This window comes from Megascapheus bottae, chromosome 20 (genome assembly GCF_031878675.1).
Source record: "Megascapheus bottae isolate mThoBot1 chromosome 20, mThoBot2.hap1, whole genome shotgun sequence".
NCBI classification, from domain to species: domain Eukaryota; kingdom Metazoa; phylum Chordata; class Mammalia; order Rodentia; family Geomyidae; genus Megascapheus; species Megascapheus bottae.
The window spans coordinates 25,633,791-25,646,201 of NC_143528.1; the positions used below are offsets into that span (position 1 = coordinate 25,633,791).

General features: G+C 34.5%; 1 protein-coding gene across 1 annotated transcript in view; it reads left to right on the forward strand.

Annotated features, from left to right (window-relative positions):
* Positions 1-12,411, forward strand: part of Vegfc (vascular endothelial growth factor C) — an 89,709-nt gene that overhangs the window by 61,938 nt on the left and 15,360 nt on the right. Inside the window, exon 3 of the mRNA XM_090354167.1 lies at positions 863-1,053. Coding sequence (XP_090210293.1) covers positions 863-1,053 — 191 coding nt within the window. The remainder of the gene's footprint in view (positions 1-862; positions 1,054-12,411) is intronic.

Below are 12,411 nucleotides of genomic sequence, written 5' to 3' on the forward strand. Positions count from 1 at the left end.
AAGTGGTGCTGAGGCTCAAGTGGTAGAGCTCTAGCCTTGAGAAAGTCCAAGGACAGTGCTCAGGCCCTGAGCTCAAGCCCAGGACTGGCAAAAAAAAAAAAAAGTAATTTTTGTTAGATGTTAGATGTCACTCACTGCAAATATTGATGCTACAAAACCAGAAAAAAAAAATGCTTCATGGTTGAATAGCCACTGGTATATTTTCCAAAACATATTACAAAAGCCACAAATTCTATTGAAAAAAATTCCAAGAGGAAATACAAAGGGGCCAGGAAATTCGATTTTTTTTTTGACAAAAGAAATCCCCATTTAGGATACAAGTTCAGATACAATGTGGTCTTGTTCTGTGCTGTTACTGGCCTGACATTATCTAAATTTGGCAAATAGCTTACGTGCGAATGATTTTTTGAGTCTGAAACGGTAGTCAGTTTCTCATATACATCTCAGTTGAAAAATGAAAACACAGTGTTCACACTTACTCCAGGACCATGAAAGTAGTTCATGATGGAGCAAATGAGCTTGACTATATTTTTGCACATCTTGTAAACATCTATATATTAAATTACCATCTTTATAACCAAGGAAAACCACATGTAAGTGCTGTAAGTTTTAGGAAGCAGACTTTTAATTTAACTTGCTATGTGATTGTAGTTATGAGTTTTTAAAGACATACATTTGGCTATTTTGCTAAGTACTATATTCACTGGGCAAGCTATCATCTTTTCAGTTTATTTTTTTATTTCCTAAGTAAATTCACTGTATAATATTGAGATCTGAAATCAAATGTGACTTCCAGCTGCTGTGGGCTCTCCCTGCCTGGTGGATTCTATGTAACTTATGGAACTTCCCTATGACTCGACAGGTATTGATAATGAGTGGAGAATGACTCAATGCATGCCACGGGAGGTGTGTATAGATGTGGGGAAGGAGTTTGGAGCAGCCACAAACACCTTCTTTAAACCTCCATGTGTGTCCGTCTACAGATGTGGGGGCTGCTGCAACAGTGAGGGGCTACAGTGCATGAACACCAGCACAGGCTACCTCAGCAAGACGGTAGGTATACCGCATCTCAACTCTGACTGAGACCTTTTTAGGTAATTTGGAGACAAGGGGTTCAAACATCTGGTCCTACTAAAGTAGATATTTCAGCCCAAACTTGCTTGCATCTCTTAGGGAAATGAAGTAAATGTTTCAATTGTTTGGGCTCTGATACTATAGTATCATGAAGAAAGTAATGCTTTCTGAAAACTTTTCATATAATAGAGGTTCAAACACTACAGATGAAAATGTGAATATATATTTCTGTACACATGCAATCAACACATAAATGTGCGTATATAAATGTATTTGTATTACATATGTAAGTATGTATGTGTAACTTCAAGAATAAGTATCATTTGGCACTAAAATGTCTTTAAATGTAGAAATACAGCAAAATTACCTATTAAAATATATAATTGCATATGTATACAATTTGCCCATTTTATGATGTGGTATTGAAATAACTCTTCACATGAAGTATATTTTTTCTACAGTGAAGATAATTCTGCTTATAAATCTTAAAGTCATTTTATTTACTTATCAGTTCATCACACTATAGCCAGGTGCCTGTGGCCCTAGCTATTCAAGAGGCTGAGATCTGAAGATTGCAGTTAAAAACTGGCCAGGCAGAATAGTCCCAGTGAGACTCTTATTCCAGTGAACCACTCACAATGAGTGATGCTCTGGCTCAAAGTGGAAGAATGCTAACCTTGAGCAAAAGAGCTCAGGGAAAGTACCCAGGGCAAGTTCAAGTCTCATGACTAACCATATATATATATATATATATATATATATATATATATATATATGTATATTTCACCACACTAGATATAAAGCTTGCAATAAATAACCTACAAACTTGTCTTACTGTTGGGTTTGGATGTGGGTTTTTAGAGCAGATACACAGATCACAATGCAGATTTCATATGTAGAAATATGAAGAGGAAGCTGGAAGAGATGTGATAGGCTGAAGTAAACAGTGGAGTGTTTTCCTGTCCCAAGTTCTTCATATGTTTGAGGCCAGATACTGAGAATTTAATAGATATTTTGGTTTTATTGTAAAAGCAATGAAAAATAATCAAAAGACCTTTAGGCTTATGGATGATGTCAGATTTGTATATGTTACCATATCATCCTGAAGACAAGCAGGTACATAGAAGATAGACTTGAAAGAAGGGAGAGCAGAGTGGAAGGGCCATCAAAAATGTCTTGGAGTAATGCTAACAATGGCAGACAGAGGCATTCCAGGTGGCCCTTTAATGTTTCTCCAACATACCTTTTATCCGTCTCTGCACTTTCATGTCTCTCTTTTTTTTTTTAATTTGCCAGTCCTGGGGACTGTACTCAGGACCTGAGCACTATCCTTGGACTTTTCCTCAAGGTTAGTGCTCTATGACTTGATCCACAGCACCAGTTCTGGCTTTTCAATGTATGTGATACTGAGGAATCGAACCTGGGTCTTCGTGCATACTAGGCAAGCACTCTACCACTAGGCCAAACTCCTGGCCCCCACTTTCATATCTTATCTATCTTTGCATTTTTATTGAGGACTCCCAAACCTTTTATCTTCACTTTACACTACTACTCTTCTGATTTCCAGACCACCTACCTGTGGTTTGGCGTTGTCTCAAATAGGTCAAAATCAATTGTTTGACACTGATGTTGTGTCCTACCCTGTCTTTCCCAATTCAACAAGCAAGTTCTCATATCTTTCTTTTTTCTTTCTCTTTTTTGATTTTTCAAATTATTTTTAAGTTCTTGTACAAAAGAGTTGCCATCTAACAAAGCAATTTATGGCTACAATGCATCTTGACCCATATTACTGGTTTTTCTTTTCTTTTTCCAGTGTTCTCTGAATATTCATCCATTGGGTCACGCATTATTAGTCTAATGAAAAGCCCAGTCAGTGATTATAATTAGTATATATGTCTTCCAAATATCTGTCAGATACACCTGAAGTTCTCATTCTACTGATCTCATTCTAGGGTGGTCACATTTATTTCTCACTTGGACCACACTAATGCATTATCTCATATTGAAATTCTTTTTTCCCTCCAATCTGCTTTATTTTACTATCTTTTCTTTTTTTTTTTGCCAGTCATGAGGCTTGAACTCAGGGCCTGAGCACTGTCCTTGGACTTTTCTCAAGGCTAGTGCTCTACCACTTGAGTCACAGCACCACTTCCAGCTTTTTTCTATGTATGTGGTACCAAGGAATCGAACCCCGGTCTTTATGCATGCTAGGCAAGCACTCTATCACTAGGCCAAACTCCCAGCCCATATTTTACTAGTTTTTCTCCAAACTTTTTTGTAGCATTTCATTCTTGACACTGAGCCAGCAGTCATCCAGTATATTAATTATTTATTGGGTGTCTGTTTTGATTGTTACAAATGGATCAAATATTTAAATATTTGAAAAGGTATCCTTTGAGACAAAATATTTCCATTTACTGATTTTCTGTCTTTCATTATCTGTCTGCCTCTTCATTCTCCACCTTCATTTCTCACTTCTCTTCCCTCAAAAACTACTTTCCACCAGCACACAGGCTCTGTTAGCTCTTAGATTTTTGTCTCTCACCTGCATGTACATTATTCAAAGATCTTCAGATTTACATAGATGTGGTTACTTTTTATTCACCCTGAGACTAAACGTAAGTATTATTTGCATGATCTACTTTTGTATAATCCAATGCCATCCTTTGACTCATAGTTTGCTATCATGACCTCATTTATTCATTAGATTGTTTTAATTCGTAGTCTCTAAATTCCATGAAAGCATAAATTGAATTTGACTATTAATTTTGAGTGTAGCACAGTAGTTGGCACATGGTAAACTTGGAAATGGTTAGACTGAATACTTGAATAAATAGAAATAAGTTCAAGATCAAAAACCCATTTTAATATGCTGATTTTGAGTCTGCATGTCATTTTGATACAGATACCAGAAGAATATTGGATGTATTACTCTAATGAAATGATTGTGTTTTATTAAAAAGCATATTGATAAATATTATTTGAAGCCTTAGTGTGTGTATTCATAAAGACTTCGCTTAGCAGAAGCAAAGAATGAAATTTATTGCCAAAAGAAAGGCCAAGCCGGGTGCTGGTGGCTCACGCCTGTAATCCTAGGTAATTAAGAGGCTGAGATCTAAGGATCCCCATTCAAAGCTAGCCCAGCATAAAAGTCCTAGAGACTCATCTTCAATTAACTTCCAGGAAACTGGAAGTGACGCTGTGGCTCAAGTGGTAGAGCGCTAGCCTTGAGCTGAAGCACTCAGGGACAAAGTCCAGGCCCAGAGTTCAAGCCCCATATCAAAACACACACAAAAAAAGAAAAGTAAAGAAAAGAAAAGCCAAGATTAAGATTTATCATTCATTGACTCATCCATTTCTTGGATTTTAATTTCATAATTTTTCTCCAGAAGGAACCCATACAAATATTTTATTTACACTAAGAAAATAATTTTAAATTAACGTAATGATGTTTTATACTGTTTTACAACTAGTATACAGAAATGATCTATAGATCTTATCCCAGTGAAGTTTACATTATCAAAAACAATACACATTCATTAGATTCAAAGTAAGGGAACTTACATGTACAAAGATTTTTGAAAATACATCTAAGGAGCTTTACAAAACAGAGGAAGCTGAGGCAGGAAACTACTGAAGGCATTTCTGATAGTATTGTGATTCATAATATACTGAAGAAACATCTTTGTCCTAAATTTATTTGCAGTATTATTAAAGTGGTATACATGGAGTGTGAAAATTTATTTCAGATATACAAATAAGTTCAATGTGAAATTTTCTGTAGTAAAAAAGAACATCAGTTTTTTTTTTGTTTGCTGGCGTTCCAGGTATATTTACGTTAGTAATTTTAGTCACCAAATGGAATTTTATAAATTGTAAGGATCATGTACCTTATGTGAGACTCAAGTGTCTTTTGTTTTATAGAAGCTTCACAGAGATGTTTCTGTGGGGCTCTTTGAAGGGTGGGTTATCAGAATGTGTGCAAGGAAGCCAGCCATTTGTTGAAAAGTAAAACCATATGCATGGAGCATACCAAAGTGAACTGATCAATAACAACTTCAAAGTCTCCCACTATGAGTATCTCAGTGACTTTGAAAACTTCCTCCATTGGCTGACTTCTTGACCTCTTCCATAAGCAGATGTTCTCATTGTATTTTCTTACAAGAAGTTGTATTGTTAGGAGACAAAAAAAAGAATGTAAATTGCGCAGATGGTACAATATTTTGTGAGAAAGATGGAAGGAGAAGGAAGTCATCAGCCTTCCCTTGAGAATTTTAGGGATAAAAATTACTTGAATTTTTCTGTTTACCTTATGTACTTACCGATAGAAATGAAGAAAACCTAATTCCATAGTCTTGTTGAAATCGAAGGGTTAGCAAATTGTGCATCTATTAGTGTTTAATTAAACAAACCTACAATGTCTATGAGCTAGAAATAACATTAAATATCTTATTCAATATTTCTCCAAAGAAACATATTTTATTTTTTCACTGTTTTGTAGGGAAATCGTGCATGCATGTATAATGCAAAAGCATCCCAGATTACATTTGATTTACAGAAAATTATACAGCAAAATACACACTAGATTAACTAAAATATAAAATTAGGTGCTGTTGTTTTGCAGTGCAATTAGAGACGTTTCTTCTAGTAATTAAACTTATTGCTGTGGCTGTCTGAAATCTTAATTTATTCCAATCACATGTATTCATGAGTGATTTGTATTGTTTGTGTAGCAAATTAATACTTGGCAAAACTTCAGGTTTTATCCTGATGTGGAAAAGAAATGGTATACAATTAAGAGTGGTCAGATGTTTCTTTAAAAGTTCCTCTTTTCCTTTCTTGTACATTCTTTCCACAGATGAATGCTTCCATGATCACAGTGGGCTTTCTATCTCCCTCTATCAAGTAGAAATGCCCTTTGACTAAAGTACATCAGCAGTTGTGTTTCCTAACTAAAATAGCCAAACAAGTTTGTGTTTCTGTTCTAATGTGACTGGTGATCTTTGTTTCTTTAACAGAGCCTGGATTTTGCCTAACTCATAGTGAATTCGGAAAAAAAAACAAACAATTGTTACACTAAGCTGTTAAGCCACTAGCATCTGCATTTCTTCCTCTGTGCTCTTCCTTTAGGGGATGCTATTTGGTCACTTTAAATGTCTCCTCAGCTCACTCAAGACAAAAGTCCCTCCTTTGTATGTGTGAGTGATTGGTTGACTGGACCTTTACTCACATTTTCTAAAGATTCTTAAGAACTCATAGTTCATATTTTATTAAGTGGCCTTGGTAGCCACTAGAGAAACCACAGTGGTACTTCCTTGTATCCAATCCCTTTCCTGCCTGCGCTCGGGGCATAGCCCAAACTGTGCTCATTTGAGTTGGTATCTTCTATTCTTTGCTAACGGGTAGCTTTTGACCACAAAACAAATAATGCCTTGCTTCTATCTGCTAAATATTTTATGCCTGGTTTTTAAACTGCAAAACTCTGGGAGAAGGTGATTGGTCTTGACTCATTGGTGATATGTGGCTCCATTTCTCTTAGCATTCATGAAATCCTGATGTTCTTTCCTGTAGATTTTGGGATCCTAATCTTTGAGTTGGCCTGTCCATAGAGTACCCAGCCCAATCCTTTGCTTGAATTATCTACTCTTCTAGTGAAATTCTTTCCATCTCTTTCTTTTATGAGATTCACTTTCTTATGCATAATAGATGTTCATAAATATTGTCAGCTGCCAGTTTGTATGTCACATTGATTCACTAAAAGAAAAAAAGGGAGTTGTCTTTTTGATTGTTGTTCTTAATGTACTATGTGAAGTTATTTATCTCTTTTTTTCCCAGATTAATCTCATGTGGTTACTGTATGTGACTTTGTAACCTGGTATGCTGTATTTACACTTACTTGTTTATTTGAAACAGGGAAGGGAAGGAGGAAAACAAGATGATTGGGAGGGGATGAACAGGGAATGGGGAATAAAAACATGAGAAGGTGTGTCAAGATTAGAGAAGTAATGTACCCATTACCTGGCAATGCAACTGTAACCTCTCGCTACATTATCCCAACAATAAAATACAATATAATACAATACAAAAACTTCAAAAAAAAAAAGTAACCTTTGCCCTAGGAAAATAATGGAGGCATCTGTGCAAAATAATTTATTGATGATGTTCACAAATTTTTATCTAGTGTGTCTAAATCTCCTAATTTGGAGTTTTAGCTTGAATTATACTAGTGTACATATATTTTATCACTATGTTAAAAATTAATTCAGTGCCAAATGTAAACCTGTTGGGATATCTGCTGTCTGGTATTCTTTCTAGACCCAGTTAAAGTTCTGAGAGCTCTTAATTATTGTCCGTGTTACTGGAATGACTGGTTGATGACAACCCAAACTTTCCATTTATATTTTTACTTACTACTCCTTTAAATATTCTGTAGTTTTGAATCTGATTTTATAAACAAACACAATGTTTCGTTTTGTCCTTTGAAATTTAATGAACTCAACTTTGGGATATTTAATCTAAATAAAACATGGTAGAAAAAGAAAGCTGGTTGTATATTATGTATAAAGATGCTTTAAAAGAAAGAAGTGTAGGATCACATTTGTATTCATGCAAGCATTCCTTTTGAATTTAGCAGGAAACTGTGCCAGGATATCTTGGTAAGAAAGTTCAACACCTTTTTTCTTGAATAGCTTGTAAGACAAGTAGAAACAGGAATGTTGCTTTACAACTGTTACTAGGCTGGGTAAACAAACTATTGTTTCAAACAGTGCTTTATTTGAAGTCCATTCTTCTTGGTAAGAATTGACCATTTAATATTCTTTTTAAAGAATGCTGGTAGTCACCAACAGAGACCTAAGGTTAGGAATACTTGCTATTTTCTCTTGTTCATTTCAGTTTTCAGAATTCACAATCCACTATTTTTTTTTCAATTTCCAGTCTTGTTTAAATTCCTTTTTATCTAATACCAAAATTTATTCTAACACCAAAAATCATTTTAATAGGAATAGACTATTTATATATGTGTATATAACATCAATATTCCTCATGAATTTAATTATTACTACTTAAACCCAACATTCTATACAGGTGAATATCATCTATTATTCATGAACTGTTCACTTTATAACAATAAAGCATTTTAGGAAAACCATTTTCAAAATATTAAATTATGCTTATTATCAAATATATTATGGTACTATCTACTATTTATTAAATATAATAAACATAAGCTAACAGCTAGTCCTAAACATATTACATATATTTTCACTTTGAAGGCTTAAGTGTAGAAAAGGAAATTAGTATTCACATATTAAGATACAACTTAGGTTGATGAGTATTTATATTTTATTAAAATATACAAGGATCTGCCTATTGTTTTACAAATTTTTACATAATGCCAAGAACAGATATTTTATTCAGATCTGTTCTTCCTTTTATTTTTATTTTAGTTTTATCTTAATTTAATTTGTTATTGTCGGGGTAATGGATAGAGGGTTTACAGTTACATTTGCCGGGAAGTAGGTGCATTACTTCTCACACATTGACACCCCCTTTCATGTTTTTGTTCCCATTTCTCTCCCCTTCACAGTCATCTTGTTTTACCCCCTTCCCTTTCCTATTTCAAATAAGCAAATAAACATTTATATGATATACCAGGTAACAAAATCAGATATAGTAACAATATGAGATTAACCAAAAGGCAGCAAAGGAGAAGAGAAATAACAGCACATTAAGAACAACAATCAAGATGTACAGTGATACTGCCATTCAACAAAATACTACATGAATAGAATGAATCTTGATCCTTGTCATGCCTTTCAACATCCTCCCCATCCTTCCCTAGCCCACCTATTAACTGAATTTTCTTAATTTTGTAGAATATGCATTGAATTTTCTTAACTATATTTCATTAAACAGAAGGGGATTTCACTTTTATAGTTTCATATAGGTGAAGACAGATTACCATGGAATTTAAAATACAGGTTTTTGCTTGCTAATAGTATTTGTGGCAAACTAAATGATACTTAAGCAATTCTAATATAATCTCGTGTGTGTGTGTGTGTGTGTGTGTGTGTGAGAGAGAGAGAGAGAGAGAGAGAGAGAGAGAGAGAGAGAGAGAAAGAGAGAAAGTGTGTGTGTTCTCATTCCCTGTCATTCACCTTGTTAATATTGTTAGCTTTAAGCTGCACAGAAATAGGAATCATTATTGATGAATATTATCCTGAGAACCCAAGACTCCTATGTACATACCCATGTACATGCACATATGCTTACATACATATACATACATATATATGTATGCATAAATATATAACATTATTGAGACTAAACAAGTTAGATGTTAAATGTGAATTTTGTGGCACAAAAATATGCATCAAAATCTTGGCTAATAGTAGTGTTGGTATAAAGAGGAAGAGGAAAACAGAAGATGAGGAACCCAATCGCACTATGAAACCACCACCGCCATCTTCTCTACTGTACAGATAAGGAGATGCAGGCTTAGAGGAATTAAATGAGTGCTTAAATTGTAGAAGAATAAATTGTAGATCCAGAAAATCTGCATAATGGTCATTTCTTAAAACCAGGATCTAGGTTATTCTTACATAATAGGAAATAATCAAAAAGGGAAGTTGCCAGTTACTTGAAAAGTATGTATTTTTCTTTTGAAAGAGAGATTTGCAGCCAGGCGCAATGACTCACACCTGTAATCCTAGCTACCCAGGAGGCTGAGAACTGAGGAACAAGGTTCAAAGCCAGCCCGGGCACAATAGGACCTGAGACTCTTATCTCCATTTAACCTCTAGAAAAAAAAAAACGGAATTGGAGCTTGGCTCAAAGGTAGGGTGGTAGCCTTGAGCTGAAGAGCTCAGGGATAGTGTCCAGGCATAGTTTAAGCCCCATGAACCACCAAAAAAAATTACTTTTAAAATATACTTTTAGTTTATTAAAAAGCATTCATATTTTCTAAAAATACATTATCTGGCTAGGAAAAAAATACCAGATTTTTCTCTTGCACAATTTTTAATGCTTAGAAAAACACCTTCAATTTACAAGTTAAATAATCTGTAAGCATGATTTATTTTAATGTCACTTTACTAGTTTCATTATACTGTTGCTAATATCAGTGACTTCCCACCTTTTAAAGCCTTCTGTGTTTCCTTGTTTTTCCAGGAAGATGTATCGTATTATGTCAATAGTTATTCTCCATTCACCGGAGAATTTTTCTAAGCCCTGGTTTGAAATTGTAAACACAGTATCCACAAGCAGGTATATTGTCTCAAGCATACAAGTAGATTGTTATTGTGGCTTCTTTCTCCCACTGAAAAACAGACCAGTACGGAACTTGAAATGGCAGACATAACTGCCATGAGTTGGGGAGGGAAAACATCGATTCTTGTGCATAGCTCTTATCTACAAGAGTCCCTCCTTCATCGTTGTCAGGCTGTTCACTGCCTCTGTCACATGAGATAATGGCAGATCTTGTAAGTAAAACTTCCTGGTGCTCTGAGCTGTCTGAGCCCTTTCCCCCAGGCATAGGGGACTCTCTTGTTCCTTTGGCTCCTGCTGCTCATCTTCCTTTACAGTCTTTGCCTTCCAACAGACACTTCTGTTACTTCTTGTATCCACTCAGTTCCTACTCTATTTTGTTTTGAAAAGACATTGGATACATGTGCCTTTTAGTAACTCTTCCTTATTCATTTGGGGTTTCCTGTCTTCCCTTTGGCCTTCCATTTTCATGTTATACTTTTCCCCAGATATATCAGTAGATGATTTGCTTCCCTTAACCTCTTAAGTGCTCCTTTTCCTTAATTGGCATAATCTTACTTCGTATTTCTTTAGAAAGGAAGTGCCCAGTAATGAAAAAAATGATATCAACTAATCTAATTAATGTTTCAGTCTTCAATTACAACTTATGTATTCAAAACTTTTGTGTTTCCTGTAGCTATAGGCTATATATCTAGTTGCTATTAGACATGCATTCTTCAGACTTTGCTGATTTCTACACCTTTCCATTAGTCACAGTATAAAAAAGTATAAAAAGTATTCAAAGTATAAAAGTATTCAAAAGTATAAAAGGTATTCAAAGTATGAAAAATTCAAATAATAAATTGAAGAAACTTAAAAATAAATGACCAAGTATGTAGCTCAGTGGTAGAATATTTGTCAAGAATATGCAAGTCTCTGAGTTCAATCCCTCACTATAAAAGTTCTATAATTTAAAAACATATTTGAGTTTTTTAATTTTATAAACTATATTGTATATCTTCCATAATTGTGTCTCTTTATGGTGGGCCCATAAATCTTCTTAAAATGCAGAAAATTTACAAAGGAGTTTATCCAGTCAGCATTAGAAGATGTGTTTTGAGAGTGTTCAGAAGCATAATTCTGGCATAGATTGAAATCATATACTGAGGTCATTTTGTAGAATAGACAACATTCTGAAAAATACTTATAAGAAGTTTTCAAATAACTTATGAATATCTAAAAAACCATATGCATTTTACATTTATAAGCATCAGGTTATATAAACTATAATATCTCATGAAGTAATACTTCAGTTGTTATCATTTTACTAATTATTAAATAAAACACAGCTCTGAGAAATTAAATTACTTTTCAAATAATCCTGTGATGGCTAATTAAAAGCATCTTGTTACTTGTCTAGGTATATTCTATGCCTATCTCTCCTGAAACATGTTATTCTTACACTAAGAAACCTAGTTGAAGTTTTAGCAAATATATTCCAGTGAAGGCATACATCTTATAAATTAAATATTTGCTTGTTTCCACTAATTACATTTTTGTTATTAGAAATACCAAAAATTATGCCAGTTGTGTACATTGTATGTTTAATAAAAGTACATGGTGTAATAAGGTTTAAACATATCTTTTCGCAAACGAATTATTTCTGTATGGCAGAAATAATCACAGTTTCCAACTTTTAAGAGATACAGAGTACACAGTCACTACCTATAGTTGCCAACCTGTGCAAACACTCACTAGAACTTCTTGTCTTCCCTAACTACCCCTCTGTCCCCCCATTTACCTATCTCTCCTCCATTTCTCCCTATCCCCTTCTCTCTCCCTGGCTTCTGATAGTCACCACTGTCTTCATTTCAATCAAAGCAACTCTATACTGTCCTTTTATATGAGGTCACCTGCCATACGTTGTCTCTCTGGTTTACTTCATTTAACACAATCCATCCAGGTTACTGCCAGTGAGAGCATTTTGTTGTTTAAAACTCATTTTGAAAGTCTCCCTTTGATAATATAAATTCTCCTCAAGTAGTGGCATGAAATTATAGATGGGGGTCAATTTTCAAGACTCTGAAATAA